This window comes from Gymnoscopelus braueri, assembly GCF_963280865.1.
Source record: "Gymnoscopelus braueri genome assembly, contig: SCAFFOLD_248, whole genome shotgun sequence".
Lineage (NCBI taxonomy): Eukaryota > Metazoa > Chordata > Actinopteri > Myctophiformes > Myctophidae > Gymnoscopelus > Gymnoscopelus braueri.
The window spans coordinates 21259-45935 of record NW_027660985.1 but is presented as its reverse complement, the minus strand read 5'-3'; the positions used below and the strand labels follow the sequence as shown (position 1 = coordinate 45935).

Genomic DNA, 24677 nt, shown 5'->3' with positions numbered 1-24677 from the left:
AAAAGAAAATATAATACAATAATCATTTATTTTTTCTTCAGGCTGAGTGGCTGTAACCTTTCAGAGAGATGTTGTAAGGAGTTATCGGCAGTTCTCAGCTCCAGCTTTAGTTTGAGAGAAATTGACCTCAGCAACAATGATCTACAGGATAGAGGATTGGACTTCCTCTCTGCTGGACTGGCGAGTAAGCACTGTATACTGGAGACTCTCAGGTCAGTATGCCGGTCCCTGTTCCAGAAGTGAACATTTAAATCCTTGTTTAAATACATGGGGAGTTTACCCTGACAACTGTTTCAACTCAACCTTGTCAGTGTAGTAGGAGAGTTGCAAATCTGCTTGGATCAGCTCTACTGGCTCAGAGTTGCTTGTCTATTGCTATTCTATGTCTATTGCTAGTTAAGATAGCAAATAGACGTCTAAAAAAGTTGCACAAACCCAATTTATAGAGTTTAGGCTTGTATGAATGAATGAATACAAAGAAACATTGTTGTTGGGATACTGATTTCATAGACATTCTGCTACATCACGTTGTTCTGTTTACAGGCTATCAAGTGTATTTAATTGACTAGCTTGCCAACAAGTTTTAAGGCTCCATTCACTCCATTTGCAAGCAAAACAAAGATAGTACCTTGAGGCAGTGAATAGCAAAGCCACACTAAAGATTTCCCAGTTTTTATTTGACATGACATTTGAGAAGTATCTGTTCTTCTCTTCCCCTTTCCACTACATTCTTGTGTACCTTCTTAACTTACTGGCAGCACAAGGTATTTGTTGCTGGTGTACAGCTACACTTATACTTGAACACGCACGCACGCACGCACGCACGCACGCACGCACGCACGCACGCACGCACGCACGCACGCATAGTGTTATGATATTATGTACAAGTGTATACAATAACTTCACTTCATATGTTATTTCATAATTTGTTTAAATAGTATATGTGTTACAGGTAAATTGGCATTCCAGGTAAATTGGAAAAGAAGCGCTTGTTTTCACCACCCCCCAGGCAATTCTGTAGCACCAACGCTAGAGGGCAATGCAAGCCAGACAGACATGAGTCCCACACCACACACGCAAGCATGCACACGCGCACAAACGAGCATGCACACACGCATGCGCGCGCGCGCACACACACACACACACACACACATACACCCACGAACAGCCTTATTCTATGCAGTTTGAAGCACAAGGGGGCGAGCCTGAGGGGGCGGGGGCTGGCGGGCTATGTTAGTGCAGTGAGTGGCAGTTGGGGCAAACCATAGAGGGGCAAACGCAGTCCCCACAACATCATTTACGATTCTGTGCCTATCGGTACATAACTCCGACGGCGCTTAGTCGACTAGCAGACCATCGGCCGGTCGTCGCGGGCACTCGCGCCTCGAGGCGCTCGGGCGCGACTCCTCGGCCTCAAGGTCTGCTGAGTCGGCGCGCCTCCGTCATGGTCCAAAACTATACTTTATCGGCGAAAAAAAGTAGTCCGCGGTTGTTTGAAAAAGTAATGTCCCAAGCGGGAGTCAAACCCAGACTCCCTGTGGTCGTGGATGGGGAGTCCAATGATTATCGAAGTGCGCCACTGAGGCCGGTATGTATGTTTATCCATGTTGTCGTCCTCATCCTCGCATCAAGCCCCGCCTCGCCTCCCCGCGCCTAAAAACAGGCGCTCCCCTTCAAATTTACCTGGAATGCCAATTTACCTGTGACATATGCATACATGTACAGTATGTGTAAACTGCACTGTATATGTATATATGAGTAGCTATGTGTATGCACATGTATACATGCATACTTATGTTTGTGTGTACAGTCATACAGTAGGTAACTGTGTGTGTGTGTGTGTGTGTGTGTGTGTGTGTGTGTGTGTGTGTGTGTGTGTGTGTGTGTGTGTGTGTGTGTGTGTGTGTGTGTGTGTGTGTGTACTGTAGGTTGTCAGGCTGTCTGGTCACGGAGAAAGGTTGTTCTTCTCTGGCCTCAGCTCTGATCTCCAACCCCTCCCATTTGAAAGTGTTGGACCTTAGCAAGAATAATCTAGGAGACAGAGATGTGCAGCAGCTGTCTTCTAGACAGAAGGATCAAAACTGCAGCCTTGAAACTCTCAGGTATGAAGACACTTGATGTCACTCAGGGCCCTATTACGCACGTCTTAAATCCACGTCTTAAGTGATAACGCCACCATCTTATGCACAAGTCCTATTATGCAAGGTGCAATGCGGTATCTACCATTATGCACCTTGACTTAAAAAGACTCTGCATACCGCTAGTGTGCAAAAATAAATGTTAGGTTGTAAGGACACAAGCAGTACTCAGTCAATTCTAAACCCACTCTTAAACTTTAAAATTCTCTATTAGCTGTGAAGTGTCTTTTTTTATTAGGTACATGGATCGTGATTGTATTGTCTCTCCATCAAACAATATCAAGCAAAGCGGAAACGTCGGCTGCGACGGGCGCGCAGAGCTCGTGGATGCATATTTATAGCAGAAAGAGCTTCACATTTAATTATAACCGTACTCAGTCAATTCTGAACCGACTCTTACAATTTAAAATTCTCTATTAGCTGTGAAGGGTTTACTTTCATGGCTATCATGGTTGTCTCTCCATCAAACAATATCAAGCGAAAAGGAAACATCGGCCCGTCCTTTTTCTCTCCATCGTGCCAATCTCCATTCCAAAATGGAATAGAAGTACAGTCGTCCTAAAACAAATGGGGGAGATGCTTAGGCAACTGAGAATGTGAATATTATTAATATTAATATAATAATATTGGTTTGTCAAGAGATATCAATGTGTTTTGGACATTGGAAACAGTCACTTGATTAGACAGAGGCTACAGTGGTTATGATGGCCATTTCCAAAGAGGATTACAGGTCTGACTTTTTCTCTCCTTCACCCCCAGTTTTGACCATGGTGGAGTGTGTTGGCTGAAACGAGGTTTGAAGAAGTGTCCACCAAGTAAGTGTATATACTTTTTTATTCGTTAAATCAAAACACATCCAGCTATCACATCCAGTGTGGTAGCCAGTCAGAACTTTAGTATATCTTATCCTAGTAGGACCTAGGATAAGATATACTAAAGCATTTATTTATAAATTATTATATTTGTTTGTAATCTGTTGCTGTATTCTATCTTGTTCTCAAATGACTCATTCATTGAACAGATTCGATACTCTCGATTACTGAAAAATCCCTTGTCATTCGACACCAAATTTTGGTGTCGAATGACAAGGGATTTTTCAGTAATCGAGAGTTGATATCTAAGGATGAAATATTATGAGCCAATGAGCATGCAGCATGCTTGATTAACCCTTGCATTGTGTTAGAAACCTGCATCTGTTAGCGGGTCAAATTTGACCCGTGATTTAACTCAGCCCAAAATACTCAAAGAATATTTTTTTTCTCCCACCTCATAGCTGACTTGTAATGCATTCATATCCATGTAAACACTTTTTAAAATATTATGTTGGGTTAGGGTTAGGGTTTCATCTTTCAATATGTCATTTTCAATTGTAAAAAGGTTAAAATTCACTCATTACATTTCCTATAATGAAGACAATGGATAATGATGTTATCTAGCTATAATGGAATAATTAAGAATAATTAGAATACACTTCAAAAAAAAATAAAAAAAATACTTGTCTTGGTTTTTTTACTTTAAGAAATGTTAATATTATTAAAAAAAGTGACACCTGTGGAGTTAGCGGGTCAAAATTGACCCGTATACCATAGAAGGTAAAAAGTCATTTATTTTACTCCTGATAGCATAGTCCAGTACCTGGCCTGTAGACCTGTTTCCAATTTGGTGTTGGGGGAATTTCTCACCTGAACTGAGTCAGTGGGTCCCTAGACATGAAAAATCACGGAGGTGCTTGTCCGCCAGAGTGGCACGAATGGCGCAATGGCCAAATCAAAAATGGCCGCCATCGACTATGATGAAAATCCAACTTTTTTGTTTTTGAGTGTTTAAACACATGTAATACCTCCATTTAGACTAATTGTGGTGTGTGGAATTCATTTCTGATATTGTTATGACCATTTTGGGTGATTTTGACCTTGAAAGGTCATGGTCAAGGTCATTTTGTTATTCTGAAGACCTTGGCTATAACCTGGCCATTGTTAGGAGTAAAAACAGGTGCAATAAGTCTTATCCAACTAATTCTGACATTTAGAATTCCTTTCTGGTATTGTTTGACCATTAAGGATCATCTTGTCATTGAAATATCAATATCAATATCAATATCATTATTCAATAACTCGATTCTTTTTTTAACACTTTTATTGTACTTTTTCCTTTTTTTCTTCTTTTTTTTTAAACAAAAGACATGAACATGAAAAAGTTTCCAATTCTAAATATCCCCCTTTGACTTTTATTTGAATTGGGTGCTTTAATTAGACTATCATAAGACAAAATCAAATTAATTTTTTTCTCATACAGTGCAGCATATATGTGTGCATGCAGGTTTGTGTGATGGGTTTTTACATGAAGGTTTTTCCTGTTTTCCATGGCAGAATATAATGCACGGAACTCCAGCAGTACGGCAGCCACATCGCCGAGTGCCTTGCCTGCACACTTGCATACTGTGAGCAGACTCGGTGGTAAGGGCTTCAGACATTTGGATGGCAGGAGTGTACCAAAGTGCTCCTCCCATCCATGTTCCATTGCCTCTAGTCTTGCCTCAGGTTCCTTGGCCGTCACAAGCAGGTGGCAAGCCCTATGCACCAGAAAAGCACCTCGTTTGATGTGACCTCTGATCACACTACTTGTGGGAGGGAGAGCATCAATTCCAGCGCTGGCACTGGTATAGCTTTCTACCCTGAGGTCATCAAACGTCTCAGCAGTTGTACTTGACCTAGCCCCTGCCCAGACACGTACCAAGTACTTCTCTGCCAATGCTGTGTCTTGTTCTGTCAAGGTGTCTGCCTCTCCAAAGTTTGTTAAATATTGTACTGGGTCAGAAGTCATAGCTGCATGTTCGTTCCCCACCTTGTTCATGCAGTCTTCTCCAGTCAGGATAGTGCCTTGATCACTGTCTTGGCTAGTGGTGCTCCAAGATGAGAGACTGCTTGATGCAGTGGAAGCATGCGCCGCTTCTCACCAGTGCCATACTGCTGCCAGATCTCCTTCATCCCCAGTGCTTGGAAGTATGGGGTGTAGAACAGCAGTAATGCAAAGGTGTCTGTATCATTGGAGACTATGATAACTCTCTTGCTCTGTTTCACACGAACAGCCCACTCCACATGCACCACCAGTCTGGTATCAGCCTCCTCAATCCAGTTCAAGAGGTCTGGGATCTCTTCACCACCAGCTGCCTTTGCTGGGAGCACCTCAGAGACAACAGAGCTGACAATGATGGTAGTATTGCGACAGGCTCGACTGCACACCATATCCCGAACTAGCAGCTGGAGATTCCGCTTGTTCTCCTCAGATGCCCAGAACTTGTCAAGTTGCTGAGGGATAGGTGTGTCTCTGTTCATGCCAATGATGTCGATTCCTGTTCTTGAGTCTGTGCGCCGCATGCGCTCCCCTTCCTTTAGAGACATCTCAATGTAGGAATCAAGTATGAGATGGATGAACTCTGGCTCTTCACAGAGGGATAATGTTGAGCTGATGATGGCGTTGATGACAGCACCTAAAGTAGGGAATCGTGCTAGTGGCATCTGCCGTATTTTCGACATGAAGTCTACCACAACATGAGTGGCAAGAGTAGACTTTGGACTCCATTGGGTGAGGTCAAGTTCAGGCTCAATTTCACTGACAAGTTTTGACTTGTTGACATGAGCTGGAAGGTCACCTTCAAACAGGGGAGATGCTGAGAGCACATCATGAGTTAGTACCTGCCGGATGTTCATGCCCCGCTCCTTAGCAATGTCCATACTCCTATGTGCCTCGGCCATGTCTTTGGATGAGACTAACTTCTGCTCCTTCAGAATGGTTGTTGGTGTCTTCTTCGGTTGCTCGTTGAACTGCGGTAGCTTCCGCTTTGGTATGGTTGTGCTCATTTTCTTGGTCTTCTCAACTAACCTTTCCTGTCTGTATGAGCAGTAGACACGCTCCCCATTTTTGAGACAGTTGAGCAAGCGTGGAGCGACCCCTCGGTCAACAGCTTGCTTTGTGAGCAGATTGTGCAGTGGCACAGGCACATTGACCATTATTGAGTATGGATTCTGACGCTCTAGCACAAAGTCCAGCAGCTTCGACACATTCCGGTTGAATGTAAGGCGGCGAGTGGTACTCAGTGCATGCTGGAGATGGCATTCTGTGTGTTTCATGGTGTGGTTGTTGGTGAGAAGGTTGAGGACATTGGTGATTGACCCAATCTCGTGGAACAAGAGCTCAAACTCTGCCACAGAATTTGCATTGTGTGTGGCTCCTACTACATAGTGACCTCCTGGACCCTTCGACACTCGCTGAATGGTCTGCTCGACCTTCATGTCACCTCCTACAGCGCAGAACCAGCCTGGTCGATCCTGAACAACCCACTGGCCTATAGAGAAGCGCCGGTAGAGCTCAGGATGTGTGAACTCTAGCACCTTGATTTGTTCAAGATACCATGAGCCATGACGCAGGTAGTTTATGCAGTCACATTCTGCAAAGATTGGCATGGAGTCCTCGACAGTAGCCGCATGTAGATCCCAGTTTCCTTCTCTTTGTCCAATCAGGGCCTCAAACTGCTCTGGGCAACTTTGATTTGCAGCTAGCGTAGTGTGCAGTGCCTCTACCTGTGCTAGCACTGGATATATAGCTTTGTCCTTGTGGTGCCAGAACATCTTCCACTGGAGCGACCTGATCACATCCTCCACAATCAGCATCCCAGTGAGAGCCCGGACGTAATGGCTGCCGTTTAACACTGACTCTATCACACCAGGTCCAAACACGGCACACTCAACCAGTGCGTCATCCGGGCCAGAACCTCGAAGCAGTTTTCCCTGGCATCTGAGCAGAACACAGGTCCAATGGAAAGGGCCCATGCAGAGAAAAATATCCTTGAATTGTTCTGTCTCGTGCAGGTAAATATCTGCACCCGGGGCGAACACGCCTTCATCGCACCATATCGCCATTGATGTCTGATTTAATTGTCTGCGAACACGCTGGAAGTTGGTGAGGCAACGCCTGACGGAATTACTTTTCTCATGTATGTCTTTTGCTGTAAATAAAACAAATTATTATGAAAAAAATACAATAAAAGGGACAGTAAAGTACAAAATCGTAATTTAATTATTGAAAAATGACATTGACATTGATATTTCAATGACAAGATGATCCTTAATGGTCAAAACAATATCAGAAATGAATTCTAAATGTCAGAATTGGTTGGATAAGACTCATTGCACCAGTTTTTACTCGTAACAATGGCCACGTTATGGCCAAGGTCTTCAGAATAACAAAATGACCATGACCATGACCTTTCAAGGTCAAAATCACCCAAAATGGTCATAACAATATCAGAAATGAATTCCACACACCACAATTAGTCTAAATGGAGGTATTACATGTGTTTAAACACTCAAAAACAAAAAAGTTGGATTTTCATCATAGTCGATGGCGGCCATTTTTGATTTGGCCATTGCGCCATTCGTGCCACTCTGGCGGACAAGCACCTCCGTGATTTTTCATGTCTAGGGACCCACTGACTCAGTTCAGGTGAGAAATTCCCCCAACACCAAATTGGAAACAGGTCTACAGGCCAGGTACAGGATCAGCAAATGCTAATTGAGGACAAGTCTCTCTCACTTTCAAACATGTAAACATTGAATGTTGACAATTTGCTAGAAGGTCCTGGGTTCGATTCCCGCCGGGGACGCTGTGGGCGCTGGGGGCGTGTCATCTCCTCCTCGTCATCAGCGCCCATACCCTAGGTGGGGTTGACGAAAGGGCCTACTCTGTGTGGAGTTTGCATGTTCTCCCTGTGTCTCGCAGGGTAGTTAATACCCTCACAAAAACATGTAGTAATCCTGGTCACTATACCGCCTCCCCCATGACAGCCGGGGCGCCTGATGGAGGGGAAGGGAACTGGTTGGAATAACGTGTTCCTTCCACGCGCTACGTCCTACCAGGGAAACTCGCCCCTGTCAGGTGACAAGAAGGTCAGTTGGCTCTCATGCATTGAAGGAAGCATGAGCTCGGCCCTGGCCTCCCCAGGCTGTGGGGGACTGGTGTAGCGCTGGTGCTGGTGTAGGGCTGGTGTAGCGCCCAGGATCACTTAGGAAATTGGCACCGGTTGCCAATGGGTTACAAAAATTGTGGGATAAAAATTTATAATTGTCTCGCCAAAAATACATAGTAAAACACATGAGCCGAGATTCAGAATATTTCCCAAATACTTTAACCAGGAAGTGAATGGAGCAGTAAATCTTTGGATCACGTTATCTCCTGGTTATGGTGTGCGAAAGTCGTCCTTGGCAGTCTGGGCCTTTGGAAAAAAGTTGTCAAAGTCGTCCTATGGCAGTGAATGAGTTAATGGGACGTTGTTGCTTGGCAAACATTTTTATCTGCAAGCTTTAAACACATTGTGCCATCGTACATTAAAGTTTAAAGTAGGCTTGAGGGAGAAACACAGCTGCACATTAAAATCCTCAGTTATTAATGGGTTAGGGTCCATGTGGTACACTTTCAGATCAGTAGTGGCCAAATTTGTACTTGAGTTAAATATATTTTTTAATATATATTTTATATTTGCTTTTAAAAGTATTCAAAAGTGCAAATTACCGAGTACATTTTCTTTTTAACATCAATGCATTGCTGTATTGAAATAGATACATACATGCATGCATACATACATACGTGCGTACGTGCGTGCGTGTGTGCGTGCATGCATGTGTGTCTGTCTATGTGTGCACCTGCAACCCTTCACTTAACAACTACTGCATCTGCAGTGGTGTGCGTGCACTCAGTGGCGGAACAACGCAAAGCCGGGCCGGTAGGCTCAGCACAGTGATCAGGCCCCCCCCTGCACTGCGCACGCACGCATGCGCGCGCGTGCATGCGTGCACAGCTTGTGCGCGCATGATTGACGCCTGATTTGCGTTTTTTGGGCGGATTTTGTTACTTTTTTTCTGGTTTTTAGTTTCTTTATTTCGGTTTTAAGGTTAGGCGGAGCACGGGTGAAGCGTGAGGTTTTAGGGTGAGGCGGAGCACGCGAAGTTTGTCTAATTCTAATAAAATAAAGGTCCATGTGATCTGACGACCCGGGCCCCCGGGGGTAACAGAACAACCTATGCAGCTCACTTAATAAATACTTTGAGATAGTGGATACATTTATATCTTTGGTATTTTAATTTCCCCGCCTAATTCATCCCCGACCAAGGACAGAAGGACACTCACAGCATGTGTAATCATTGCTGAAAAACGTTGTGGTCCAGTCTAGACTGGTGTCCAGTCTGGACTGGTGTCCAGTCTGGACTGGTATCCAGGCAGCGTATGATGGCTCGCCATGCCCAAAATGAGCATGGGCGGATATGAGTAGTGAAGAGAGTTGGTGTCTATGGTTATGGTGGTTATAAGAGGCTGTTTTGTATGATGTAATCCTGCTTGTCCTGTTAAAATGAATAAGCAGTTGGTTAATCGATTTCATAGTGAACTAGACGCGTCGCAATTCAGGGCAATTGCAGAGTGTGGTTGCACCGACGCTAGTTTCGGGTCGCTGCCGCCGGGACTCGAGGAATACGCTGGGAGGAATACCGTCGGAGGCTGTGCCAATTACATTGTCACGTAACTCCTGAGATCACTTGCGTTTCATTTTGAGAGGATTGATCCCCCCAAAATAAGGTTTTTGCATCAAACGGTTACATTTTGAGCATTTGTGGCGCCCCCTATGGATCAAAGTGGAAATTCTTTTGGGGATTTGTTGAGTAAACCACACTTGACATGTGATTCAAATTTGGGATTGACTGGACGTTTTGTTCGTGATTTGTGGGCTTTTTTGTAAAACGGGCCCCTCCCGCTAACTTTGGAAGCCATTTACGGACGAACGGTATGGACTATCAAAATTCTGTTTCGGTCCAGATTATTGCATGGGTCCAGAGATCATGTGTACCAATTTTTGTGAAATTTGGACAAAATAATAAATTTCCAAGAAAAAAATACTTGAATGGGAGTTTTTTCATTTTCCCATTAAAGTGGATGGGGAAATTTAATGCACTAATAAATCAATATAAAAAAAACTATCCAGATGCAAATGGGCGTGGCCTATATGGGGAGTTGCGTCGTGACCCAAGGAATCCAGGGGAAAATAAATTTTGATTTTACGACTTAGGGTTCAAGAGTTATTGGCCAAAACGTAAAGTGGGCTGTTATAGCGCCACCATGTGGCCGACTGGTGTGATTCTTTTTTAATTAATTTTGCAATAAACTATTAACCTCCCCTCCAAGTCTTGTAACTGTAGCCCTTACGGTTTCCGAGAAAAAAATACTTGAATGGGAGTTTTTGCAATTCCCATTAAAGTGGATGGGGACATTTAATGCACTAATAAATCAATGTAAAAAAATCTATCCAGACGCAAATGGGCGTGGCCTATATGGGGAGATGCATCGTGACCCAAGGAATCCAGGGGTATTTTTTCATTTTACGACCTACGGTTCAAGAGTTATAGGCAAAAACGTAAAGGCGGCTGTTATAGCGCCACCATGAGGCCGAATGGTGTAATTATTTGTTTAATAATTTTGGACTAAATTATGAACCTCCCCTCCAAATCTGGTAACTCTAGCTCTTACGGTTTCTGAGAAAAAAATACTTGAATTTGACTTTTTTCACTTTTCCATTAAAGTGGATGGGGAAATTTAATGCACTAATAAATCAATATCAATGTAACCAATCTCTTAGCAAAGTACAAGCACACGATTCCCGGTGAAGCCGGTCATTTTGACCACTAAATTGGGAAAAATAAACTGTGGGAGGAGTAGCGATTGAAAAATGTTTTTATCTAGGAATAAAGTTTATCTATAACATTACATTACATTACATTACATTACATTACAGTCATTTAGCAGACGCTTTTATCCAAAGCGACTTACAATAAGTGTATTCAACATAGGTAGGGAACGAAAACTACTAATCACCAGAAGTCTTTAGTGCATTTTCTGCAAAAACAAGCAACCAAGAGTATACCTAGCGCTAAGGTAAAAGTGCAATATATCAGCTACCTATTTCCTTAAACAGATGAGACAAAATAGCTAAATCAAATGAGCATGAGCTAAAACAAATAATCGACTAAACAAGATCCAATAAACAATCCAATAATCCAATAAACAATACAGCAATAGAAAACAAGCGTTCGTACAACTAGTTAACAACATATAACAATAGTCTGGTTGCCCATTCGGGCAACCACACTAACTAGAATTTTCGCAATTCTGGGAAATTGCAAAGTGTGGTTGCGCCGACGCGAGTCGCGGGTCGCGGCCGCCTGGACACGAGGAATACGCCGGGAGGAATACCGTCGGAGCACGCGCAACATTCCTATTCGATTCGTGATGCGTGCCGTTTTGATTTTAGGAAATAGGCCCCTCCCACTAAATAAATAGGCCCCTCCCACAAATGTAACGGGCCGATCATATTGTTACGTCACTCCTGAGATCACTTGTGTTTCATTTTTAGAGGATTGATCCCCCCAAAAATCTTGGTTTTTCATCGAACGGTTACGTTTTGCACATTTGTGGCGCCCCCTATGGGTCAAAGTGGAAATGCTTTTGGGGATTCGTTGAGTAAACCACCCTCGACATGTGATTCAAATTTGGGATCGATTGGACGTTTCGTTCGTGATTTTTGGCATTTTTGGTAAAACGGGCTCCTCCCACTAACTTTGGAAGCCAATTACGGACGAACAGTACTAAGGACTATCAAAATGCCGTTTGGATAGGTTTATCGCATGGGTCCATAGATTACGTGTACCGATTTTTGTGAGATTTGGAAAAAATCTGTAGGAAAAGGTGCAAAAAGTGTGTTTTGAAGAAAATTCAAAATGGCGGAAAATCTATCCTGACGCAAATGGGCGTGGCCCATGGAGAGATGCGTCGTGACCCAAGGAATCCAGGGAAAATGAAATTTTTATTCTATGACCTATGGTTCAAGAGTTATAGGCCAAAAGGTAAAGTGGGCTGTTATAGCGCCACCATGTGGCTGACTGGTGTGATTCTTTTTAAAATAATTTTGAAATAAACTATTAACCTCCCCTCCAAGTCTTGTAACTGTAGCCCTTACGGTTTCCAAGAAAAAAATACTTGAATGGGAGTTTTTTCATTTTCCCATTAAAGTGGATGGGGAAATTTAATGCACTAATAAATCAATATCAAAAAAACTATCCAGACGCAAATGGGCGTGGCCTATATGGGGAGTTGCGTCGTGACCCAAGGAATCCAGGGGAAAATAAATTTTTATTTTACGACTTACGGTTCAAGAGTTATTGGCCAAAACGTAAAGTGGGCTGTTATAGCGCCACCATGTGGCCGACTGGTGTGATTCTTTTTTAATTAATTTTGCAATAAACTATTAACCTCCCCTCCAAGTCTTGTAACTGTAGCCCTTACGGTTTCCGAGAAAAAAATACTTGAATGGGAGTTTTTGCAATTCCCATTAAAGTGGATGGGGAAATTTAATGCACTAATAAATCAATGTAAAAAAATCTGTCCAGACGCAAATGGGCGTGGCCTATATGGGGAGATGCATCGTGACCCAAGGAATCCAGGGGTAAAGATTTTTTCATTTTACGACCTACGGTTCAAGAGTTATAGGCAAAAACGTAAAGGCGGCTGTTATAGCGCCACCATGAGGCCGAATGGTGTAATTATTTGTTTAATAATTTTGGACTAAATTATGAACCTCCCCTCCAAATCTGGTAACTCTAGCTCTTACGGTTTCTGAGAAAACAATACTTGAATTTGACTTTTTTCACTTTTCCTTTAAAGTGGATGGGGAAATTTAATGCACTAATAAATCAATATCAATGTAACCAATCTCTTAGCAAAGTACAAGCACACGATTCCCGGTGAAGCCGGTCATTTTGACATATGCCACTAAATTGGGAAAAATAAACTGTGGGAGGAGTAGCGATTGAAAAAAATGTTTATCTAGGAATAAAGTTTATCTATAACAATAGTCTGGTTGCCCATTCGGGCAACCACACTAACTAGAATTTTCGCAATTCTGGGAAATTGCAAAGTGTGGTTGCGCCGACGCGAGTCGCGGGTCGCGGCCGCCTGGACACGAGGAATACGCCGGGAGGAATACCGTCGGAGCCCGCGCAACATTCCTATTCGATTCGTGATGCGTGCCGTTTTGATTTTAGGAAATAGGCCCCTCCCACTAAATAAATAGGCCCCTCCCACAAATGTAACGGGCCGATCATATTGTTACGTCACTCCTGAGATCACTTGTGTTTCATTTTTAGAGGATTGATCCCCCCAAAAATCTTGGTTTTTCATCGAACGGTTACGTTTTGCACATTTGTGGCGCCCCCTATGGGTCAAAGTGGAAATGCTTTTGGGGATTCGTTGAGTAAACCACCCTCGACATGTGATTCAAATTTGGGATCGATTGGACGTTTCGTTCGTGATTTTTGGCATTTTTGGTAAAACGGGCTCCTCCCACTAACTTTGGAAGCCAATTACGGACGAACAGTACTAAGGACTATCAAAATGCCGTTTGGATAGGTTTATCGCATGGGTCCATAGATTACGTGTACCGATTTTTGTGAGATTTGGAAAAAATCTGTAGGAAAAGGTGCAAAAAGTGTGTTTTGAAGAAAATTCAAAATGGCGGAAAATCTATCCTGACGCAAATGGGCGTGGCCCATGGAGAGATGCGTCGTGACCCAAGGAATCCAGGGAAAATGAAATTTTGATTTTACGACCTACGGTTCAAGAGTTATAAGCCAAAAGGTAAAGTGGACTGTTATAGCGCCACCATGAGGCCGATTGGTGTAATATTTTTTTTCAATAATTTCGCACTAAATTATGAACTTCCCCTCCAAATCTGGTAACTCTAGCTCTTATGGTTTCTGAGAAAAAAAGACTTGAATTTGAGTTTTTTCACTTTTCCATTAAAGTGGATGGGGAAATTTAATGCACTAATAAATCAATATCAATAAAACTATGTAACCAATCTCTTAGCAAAATACAAGCACACGATTCCCGGTGAAGCCGGTCATTTTGACATATGGCACTAAATTGGGAAAAATAAACTGTGGGAGGAGTAGCGCGGCAAAATAAGTTTATCTAGTGGAATAAAGTGTATAGAGTACTATAGATGGGTTTCCTGTTTGTAAACATGAGAGGATGATGCGCGCGCAGTGGCGGGATGAGCCTGTAGAGGGCGCTATTACCCGCAGCAGCTCTGGCCATTGTACATTCAGAAAATAAATGGTCTTCACCAGGTTTAATGAAAGTAGATTAAATGATGCAGTTTGTAATATCTTCTTTACTCAATAAAAATGATTTGTCGAAAGTTGGATCTGTTTGTATATAATAGCAGCATTATGCCTATTATGCCTATAATAGCAGCATTATGCCTATCTAAATCCCGAAAATAACGAGAGAGTGAATGGCGCTTCCGGTTCGTTCTCCCCCGCGCATGCGCAGATTGCGCACTCTGCTCTGTGATGACGTCGCGCGGAAACCCATCTATAGTCTGGTTGCCCTGTTAGGGCAACCACACTAATAATAAAGTGTGAAGATTACTATAGTCTGGTTGCCCTGTTAGGGCAACCATACTAAATAGTCTTGCAAGATGCTGTTTGGATAATTGTCCAAAATAAATATATAAGAATGATACATGAGAGACACAAACATATCTGGGTATTGAAAGCCTCTGTAGCAGGGCGGTATGAATTAATATATATATAGCCAACAATTATTTTTCTCCGTTATTATTTTAACATGGAAGTGAATGGAGCAGTAAATCTTTGGATCTTTGTGTTTTTCGGGGAAAAATAAAAATAAAAATTCTTTACTTTTTTCTTTTTTTAACAGACGTCAAAAGACGTCATTGGCACTATGGGCTTACTAAAAAAACAGCCGTCAAAGGATGCAGATTGGCACAGAATGAGTTTCATTTCACCACTTGTAATGTTTGTTCAAAGTTGCGCAACTTTTTGAATACGTTTAGACCCCCAAAAACGCGAAAAAATAATAATCTTTTCAATAGGGCCCTAATAAAGAAACAGTGAGGATAACATTAGTGTGCTCGCCTTAGGGAGACCACAACTGAGGATTTTATAGTGTACTGTAGATTGGGGTTCCAGAGATCAAAAATGGTATCAAATAGGGATCCATGGCCTGATGCATATCAAACAGGGGGTCTTTGAAATGAAGAAGGTTGAGAACCAGTGGAACTATTTTACAGTGTGTGAGAGAGTGTCATGTGTGAATGAACACGAACTCCTACGCAGCGCTGCCTGTATATATGACCATCTGCAATGGAACACGATGATAATCATTGTCTGTTTGAAGCACCCAGGACACTCTGCTAAAAAATACTGGCCACCGAGAGTGTTGAAGAGCAATGCTTAGTCGCTGGGAAGCTCTCCAGTGTGTCAAAAAATGCATGGCACTCAAAAACCCTTTGTGTGAACATGGTCCCTAAGTCTGATAGCTTGTCAGTTGTATATACAGAACAATTTAACTTTTTGCGTTTTATATTTTTCCTCCAGGTGTTGGCTCAAGTCAGCCACATGTGTCGATGTCATCAGAGACATTGCAGGTTGGTAACGTACGTGTGTGTGTACGTGTGTGTGTGTGTGGGGGTGGGTGTGGGTGTGGGTGAATAGACTCTCTGATGAGGTTGATCATTCCAACATGGACATTGTGAGTCAAACCAGCTCCATACAGAATAATCACACAGACTGAACATCAGGAAAGTCACTGATAGTTTGTTTCCTGCTTTGTCTTTCAGACCAGTTTTTCCCCCATCGTGCACACGGTACACAGAACCAATGAATACAGGTAGGTCATCCTCAACAGCTTCCTCTATAGACGAATCCACAGACCCGCTGCATAGCTGCGGTGTCGCGGTGTGGACACCGCAGCTAAGGCTGCCTACAGGCACTACAGGCAGCACGTCTGTGGATTCGTCTATAGAAGTAGAAGTTGTCTTTGAGAACATCAGGTGATCAATCACCACAGGTCTTCCTGTTTCCACTAACATGTTGTTTCTATTCAACCAACCACTGTGATTGTACGTGAACTGGATGCAACATGTGGCATCATGACACCTAATGAAGTCAATAGATGATCAATCAATCAATGTTTTGGGGTGCCGGTTGTCAAGTGGTTAAGGGTGTCCCGGGTTTGATTCCCAAGCCTGACGGCAGATTTGCTGCATGTCATTCATTCCCTGACTCCCTGTTTCATGCTTCTCTCCACTGTACTAACTAAATAAAGGCAGAAAAGCCCCCACAATATCTTATATTATATATACAAAATATGTATACAAATAAATGCTTGTTTTGTGTCACAGGTTCAAGTTACCCGAGACAGGGCTGTTCCAGTGCAGAAAGACAGGGTTGGCGTTTAAAACGTCAGGGGAAGGAGAAGTCCTCTACAGGACTGTTCAGTGGGATGAGGAACAGCTCCAGTCAAAAGGAGGGACTCCTGCAGGTCCTCTGTTTGACATCCAGTATCCTCAGCAGTCTGTCTGCCAGCTACACCTGCCACACTGTGAGGTCACAGCCGGTGAGTTACACAGTGTAAAAGACAATAATATGTTGGAAACCAACGTGGGATGTTGTATATTATGGTTTAGGCATGGTGTTAAAGAAGCAATTGTGTTATTTTCTTTCTTTCTTTCTTTTTTTCTTTCTTTTTTTGAGGTTTACCGTGAAATGGAATCTATTTTTAAAGCAGAACGTTGCTGATATTTAAACTAAATGTAGGATGTGAAAATCAGTTACAACACTTAATGACTTCTGTGTCCTGAGAATGAACATTGCAGCCACGTTAGACCCAGTACACATTGTTTTGGGTTTGATTTTCAGAATGATATGATTCATGGTAAATAATCTGATAAATGTCTAAAAACCTTTCACAGATGATGACCTTTCTGTGGCCCACATCACAGATGAGGGGGTGAACTTCTTAAAACCACTGAAAGTGACCAAGACTCACGTGGTTGTAAATGTGACCCACCTGTCATTGTTTGGGCTGGTTTACAAACTACTTTACCCTAACCCTAAACCAACCCGTGGTCAAGTTCTGCTGTTCCTTCCACAACCAAGCCGCATACTTGAGATGAAAGTATTACTGCTGCCAAGCAATGTGGATATTGAACAGGTAATGTATGTTCTGTTAAGTAACGCGCATCTTAGAGGCTTTAAATCTATTTAAACGTATGTACTAAAACATGAAATAGATTCAGATTGTGAAAAGACAACCAGAGGATAGTAATTCAAGACCAAAGTTTATATTGTAGTCTAAGGACAAAATTACCCAGATATTAATGGCAACAAAGCCTGTGTACATAGCCTGTAAAATCTGTCAATGTACCAGACATTATGAGTGAACCAGCTGGTCAAGGTGTCTTGTTGTCATTGTAGGTGATAGCAAAGTCTTACAACAAAGAAGATAAATACATCAACACTCCGACAGAGTGTTTTTTCACTCCAGGGGAAGTCTACAGTCTGCACTGTCCTCCACATGATGTACAACCTAAGGTATCACACACTAAACCCACTGTATAACTTGGTGTTATACAGCAGTTACAGTTACAATACTATTTACTCAATGTAATTAACCCAATATCTCATTATTTTACTGGGATTCTCTGCTTGCATATACAACGAAAAAACAAAAATACTACACTTGCTTTTCTTTTTTAAGACTTTGCCTTTGTGGCCCTAGGGTTAGGGTCAGTTAGGGCTAACCCTTTTACCATGTTATGGTAAAATTACAATCTGAGTTTAGCATTTCCACCCATTTCCGCCTGACAAGATTTTCTGACATTTTACATTTTTGTCAATACACACTTTTTTCTACTACTCAAAAAGATTTTGTCCAAAACTCACACAAACGCTACATATTTGTGGTCACTTGATCAAGTATGTATAAGTCCGATTTTTCAGATTCCATTCCGATTGGCTATGATTGGTATTCAAAGTGTGCGGAAGTAACTCATTTTTCACAAAATGCCACAAACGCAGCGTCCAATTGCCATGTAACTTTGCACGTACACTCCCAGTAGGCCAAGGAAAAACCACCTCCCCAATTATTCAAATTGGCCTCATGGTGGTTCTAGAACAGCCCACTTCATGTAAAGTTGTCTTAAGACACTTTACATGTAGAGCAGAGACCCCATATTGTTTAATCCCCAGCAAGACATTTATGCAAAGGTGGCAACAAAAAACTCCCCCTTAACTGGAAGAAACGTTGAAAAATGTTTAATTGGCATCAATCCAAAATGGACGCCAATTATTGTCAAAAAGTCATAAAATGATGGCAACATAATTTTTTTCTTCACAGACCATTTCTATGAAGTCACCAGAACAACATACTAAAAGTCCTAAGAAATCCTAGTTGCGGCAATTATGTTTAATTGATTAAAATTATTTAGTAAATTATTGTCAAAAAGCCATATAAAATGATGGTGAGGCCAATTTTCATTAGTCTGAGATTTCAAGTGACTTCCAAATACATTTTGAGGTGAGGAATGCTGCTGTTGCTGCTGCTGCTGAGGCTAGCACTACTACAGTAATACATCGACGCAATAGTAAAACAGTTCTATGTGTCTTCAGGCTTCGCATCCTTACCATTTGAACTATGGACCAAATTACCCTCCAACATTCATGGTGAAGATGGATCTCAATACAGAAGTCGTCTCATTGGAGGTGCAAGCACCTGAGAAGAACAAAGTGTGGACGCATAGCAACCTGAGTGTTAAAGGTACAGTTGTTCGTTCATTATGAATTATGGGGAACATTTCATTGCTGTTTACATTCACACCTTTAATCCGGGTTTCTCCTGTGCAGACCCATAGTCCACTATTCATTGCATTAGAACACCTGGAGCTCCCCTTCTGTATGCAGGAGGCAGGCATTGTTACCATTATTACATACCATACTTTACTACAGACACTACTCCTAAACGATGTATAACCCAAACATAGCTTCATTATATGTCACTTGTCTGCTTTTACTGCACTGGCATGCACTATGTCCTATACACAACTAAACCTTTAGACATGGTAAAAAAAAAAAATAATCACAGACCCAAGAAGGAACATGATGATTTTGTTTAAAAGCTATGATTGTTTTATCTTTGGACCAAAGATATCTTTGGACCAGAGATATGGCTAATATATAAAAAAAAATAAAGCATAGGCCAATGCCTAGTGAGAACGATACCCCCACCCGGTTAGAAAGAAAGACACAGACAGACAAACAGACAGACAGATTATGTGTTCTCTGACTTCCCACTCAGCTCAACACACTCTCGGGTCCTCTGAGACACAGGCCAAGTTTGAGGTAGATTGGTTCTACGGTTCTTGAGTAATGCTGGGGGAAAGTTACACACAGAGGTTTTTGCATTCATAGATCGATTATTTACATTATTAAACTAAATAGTCACAATTATAATTCTGTTCATAATTGTTTATTCAGCTGCTACTTTGATGACTAACATAATGTAATATGATTAGAAGATATTTATTCAGATTAATATTTAAATATAATAATAATCATGTGTGTAAACCCTGCAGTAAAGGCTTTCACTTCATGTCATCCACAGGACCAACCAAACCAACGAGAATGAACCCCATCAGCCATTCTGTTTCAGGTACACACCCATTATCTTCATATATGTGTTTTTCTTTCTTTCAACTTAACAATCTTAAGATTTACAGTATGTTATCCTTTGATTTGCATGAAGTCAAACAGGATTTCTTGATGGAAAATCGGGAGGCTTTAGTCAGTAAAGTGAAGAATGTGGGTCCCATCCTTGATTACCTGCAAAGTAAGGGCATCCATCCTGAAATGGCCGCCAACGTCCAAGCTGAGACCACACTCCAACAAAGCATGAGGACGATCCTTGACAGTGTGACCACCGCTGAAGCAGCAGAGATCTTGTACAAAGCTCTTGTTATAAATGAGAAGCTGGTCATGAAGGAGTTACTGGGTCAGTAATAATACCAGGGGCGGATCTACGGTGGGTGGACCTGCATGGACCGGGCCCTCGCACCTCTGTCCACGTTAGGGGCAAATATCGACCAATCAGAACAGGGAGCAGAGCTAAGTAACTTTAATGAAGGACAAGGATTTTTGTCCGAGTCCAGTGAGCTGACTCATGACTCTGTACGACAAACTGTTCAAAAGTTATGGGAAAAACATATATGATATATTGACCAATCAGAATAGGGGACGAGGCTAAGTAACTCCCAAATCAAGTGATGCGACTCACAAGTCTGTACGACAAACCATTCAAAGGTTATAGCAAAAAATAGGAACTATCAAATATCGACCAATCGGAAGAGGGGGTGAAGACTTTAAACCTAGTCCAATGAGATGACTCACAAGTGTTTATATGTTTTGGTCATGAACCTTTAAAATGTTTACCAATATCTGCTGTGTTTCCTTATTCATATACGGGAAAACGTTTTGTAATAAATAAAACTAACCCTTGGATAAGATGTGACTCTTCTTTTTATAATGAAATGTTTCTGTCTACAGTTCAGACATTGTAACCCATCCATACTGCCAGCATCATTTAGATTGTAAAGAAAAGGACAAATAAGCGAAAAATGAATCTAAAGATACAATACAACTCTCTTTGAGTAGCCTGTGTACTTTATACTTTATAATTTCATATTTAGTTTACTTAGAAATAGTAGAATAGATGTCTCCCAGAATCTGATTTGTACCCATACTGTAGTATCTTCATTCTAAGGTTGTTTTATCATAGAGTCACATTCCCACAAAATCACATCCTTTAACTCGTTAAAACTGGGAATGCATTTTAGATTTTAGAAAGCATTTCGTTGATGTCGGGCAGAAACCTCCTAAATCCATATTAACTCATTCACTGCCACAATTATTGCTGGCCGCGTTTGCCCACTGCCAGAGATTTTTCATTGAAAAAAAAAAAGTACTCAGGAGCCGAGATACAGAATTTTTTTAAGTTTTAACATTCAGTCATTCATTCTCATTTCAGAGATTTTCAGAATGGGCGTGTCTGAACAGGCCATTTCAGAATGGCAACCATTGCATTGATGATGGCCAGACAGAATTGCTCAGTAGCCCCCCCCCTGCCCAAAAGGACGTTTTGGTATTGCAGCTGAAAGTGCTGTATAAGCCAGAGACAATTGACTTGGGATGAGTATATCTGAGTGATGATTTAGGCTCAAACCTTTTGAAAAAGGTTTGAGGGACATACACCATATGATATTAAATATTAAAAAAAAAAAAAATTCATGGTGTAGATCCTTTAAGTTAACAAGGAAGTGGATGGGGGTCTAAATCTTCGAAGAAATCATATCTCCTTGGTCTTTGGGTCAAAAAAAAAGTGGCAGTATTGGTAAACGGGAATAATTACGTCAATTACGTCAGTGGCAGTGAATGAGTTGAGGCTGATTCTACAAATCATCTGTCGGGTGGAAACCTCATATATGTCCAAAACTGTTACTTTTCAGGATTCAAATTCAAAAGCGTCAAAAGTAGCAGATCTACAAGCGCGGCGCGCAGCGTAGAATCTTTTTTTGTGTGATGCTGTGGTATGACAATTTTTTTTTTTTTTATCGAATACCCAGGGATCCTTGAGTGGGTTCCAGGGGGTCCCTTAGCAAAATGAGGAACAACGTAAACACTTAAGCCCTGTTTTATTATTTGTCTATTTCAACTGTTGAATTTTCATTTTATCGTCTACTCAGGCTTTTTTTTAACTCAGGATAAAAACTGTGGGAGGAGATGCGGTTCAAAGTATTGTTTATCTAGAAAGAAGAATAAAGAGTATAGAGTACTATAGTCTGGTTGCCCTGTTAGGGCAACCACACTAACTAGACGCGTCGCAATTCTGGGAAATTGCAAAGTGTGGTTGCGCCGACGCCGGTCGCAGGTCTCCGCCGCCGGAACTTGAGGAATACGCTTGGAGGAATACCGTCGGAGGCCGTGCGACGTGCCATTCAAATTTGGTGCTGAATCTGATTTTTTTTTTTTTGATTTTTGGCATTTTTGGTTAAACGGGTTTGAAGTTTTTCAGTTTCTCTATAACAATAGTCTGGTTGCCCTGTTAGGGCAACCACACTAATAAAGTGGGACTGTGGCGCCCCCTATGGATCAAAGTGGAAATGCAGTTGGGGATTCGTTGAGTAAACCACCCTCGACATGTGATTTAAATTTGGGATTGACCGGACGTTTCGTTCGTGATTTTTGGCATTCTTTGTAAAACGGGCCCCTCCCACTAACTTTGGAAGCCAATTACGGACGAACGGTAAGGACTATCTAAATGCCGTTTGGATATCTTTATCGCATGGGTCCATAGATCACGTGTACCGATTTGTGTGAGATTTGGACAAAATTTGAAGGAAAAGGAGCAATAAGTGTGTTTTGAAGAAAATTCAAAATGGCGGAAAATATATCCTGACGCAAATGGGCGTGGCCTATATGGGGAGTTGCGTAATGACCCAAGGAATCTAGGGAAAAAAATATTTTTATTCTATGACCTACGGTTCAAGAGTTATAGGTAAAAACGTAAAGTGGACTGTTATAGCGCCACCATGAGGCCAAATGGTGTGATTATTTTTAAAATAATTTCGGACTAAATTATGAACCTCCCCTTCAAATCTGGTATCTCTAGCTCTTACGGTTTCTGAGAAAAAAATACTTGAAATCTATTTTTTTCATTTTCCCATTTTCCATTAAAGTGGATGGGAAATGTAATTCACTAATAAATTAATATCAATTAAACTATGCAACCAATCTCTTAGCAAAATACAAGCACACGATTCCCGGTCAAGCCGGTCATTTTGACGTATTGGCACGACATTGGGGGATAAAAACTGTGGGAGGAGATGCGGTTTGAAGTTTTTCAGTTTCTCTATAACAATAGTCTGGTTGCCCTGTTAGGGCAACCACACTAATAAAGTGTGAGGATTACTATAGTCTGGTTGCCCTGTTAGGGCAACCACACTAATAATAAAGTGTGAAGATTACTATAGTCTGGTTGCCCTGTTAGGGCAACCACACTAATTAATGAGCAACTGTGCACTGAGATGAAATGGAATTCGCTCAATCTGCACTAATTTGTTTTAGTTGAATGTGCACTTACAGCTTACATATACTGGGGAACTGTACACAGGTGCAGACAATAACATGATTATGGCTTGCCTCTGTGAGCTGTGTGTGTGCTAGTAAACACAATCTCATGTCACTGTAGAATAGATTGGTGTGCTTTTTGACTGTTGAACGATCTCTTGGTGTGAAGTTATATCGTCATGTGTACACTTCCAATAGTAAAGATATTTTATTGGAATTTGGGAATTGCATTGCAGTGATATGACTCTTTAATAGCCTATATTGTTAAAATATTCACATTTAAACATACGATAATCACACACTACAAACTATGACTATGAACAAACCATGTTATGTTCAGCGAGACATTATGGAAATACTACTTTAAAAGTGGTGATGGCACCTATGTCAAGTTAAGTATAGATACTAAAAAAATATATAATGGTTGAGTACACTATTCTGATGTTTTTACCTTAGTTTGTAAAAACTAGTCCATACCCGTGGGGGGATATGCGCATGTGGCACCGCTAAAAACACCCAGATACTTAAATAAGATACTTATAAATTAAACAATAAAATACAAGTGTAAAGTTTGTAAAAGTGCAGGGTGCTTAAAGCTAAAATTAACGACTACGCCACCTTTTGAGAGGTCTGGTCCTCAGTTAAAACTTTAAAAAGGCAACACAGGTTCGTCTGACAACTTTGAGATTAAAAGGCAAAAACTTAAAACTGAGGCAAAAGTGTAAAGTGAACAATGGACTTTTATTTGAAATTACCCTAGTTACAGTGGCATCTAAAAACAGCCAACACAACAATAAAATGCCTATCTAAAAACAAACTAAAAAGGGCCCACTAACTAAAATAGAATAAAACAATAAAACAGAGAAACCAGCCAGTTACAAGAGGAGAAAGGGGGGGGGACAGCAGCATCGACGACACCACCTCACACGTCAGCAGCTCCGGTCTCCCTGTGAAAGACAAGGAGGGACGCCAGTCCAGTGGCGGCCTTTCCTATGTTTCACCCGTTTCAATTGAAACGGGCCCCCAACCTTTTTTTTTTTTTTTATATATTTTTTGACTCGCATCCCAGTCCGGGGCCCGCCTCTGGCTGGCCGACGTCCAAGAATTTCATGCAAGAAGAGGATGTAGATCTGATTGAATCAGGGCTCAGCTCAAGTGAATCATGTGAGTGAGTTGTTTTAGCTGTCTGTCCATGGTGGAAGTGCAGATAGCCTAATTAATTTAGTTCGAAAATGCATCATTATGGATTATGGAAGCAAACCAAATTATTTTTTAATAAAAAAAATAAAAAAAAATATTTAAAAAAATCGGGGGGGCTTCGCAGTTCCGTGCACATGGTAATGGTCAATGTCTGTGTGCAAATTCAGATCAATTGCTCCAGCCACTGTGGAGAACTGGGCAGAACAGTTTTTGGCCTCACCACGCACTACACCATGCACTACAGAGCTTTGTA

General features: G+C 41.6%; 1 protein-coding gene across 3 annotated transcripts in view; it reads left to right on the top strand.

The window, feature by feature from the left end:
- LOC308080993 (protein NLRC3-like) overlaps positions 1 to 20598 on the top strand; it is a 42731-nt gene extending 22133 nt beyond the window's left edge. For all 3 annotated transcript variants that reach the window (XM_080457395.1, XM_080457394.1, XM_080457396.1), the window contains 11 exons: positions 42 to 212; positions 1929 to 2102; positions 2898 to 2953; positions 15641 to 15690; positions 15883 to 15932; positions 16447 to 16661; positions 17017 to 17258; positions 17522 to 17638; positions 18716 to 18863; positions 19707 to 19754; positions 19848 to 20598. In XM_080457395.1, the coding sequence (XP_080313521.1) occupies positions 42 to 212; positions 1929 to 2102; positions 2898 to 2953; positions 15641 to 15690; positions 15883 to 15932; positions 16447 to 16661; positions 17017 to 17258; positions 17522 to 17638; positions 18716 to 18863; positions 19707 to 19754; positions 19848 to 20101 (1525 nt within the window). In that variant the 3' untranslated portion in view covers positions 20102 to 20598. The remainder of the gene's footprint in view (positions 1 to 41; positions 213 to 1928; positions 2103 to 2897; positions 2954 to 15640; positions 15691 to 15882; positions 15933 to 16446; positions 16662 to 17016; positions 17259 to 17521; positions 17639 to 18715; positions 18864 to 19706; positions 19755 to 19847) is intronic.
- The last annotated feature ends 4079 nt before the right edge of the window (positions 20599 to 24677 follow it).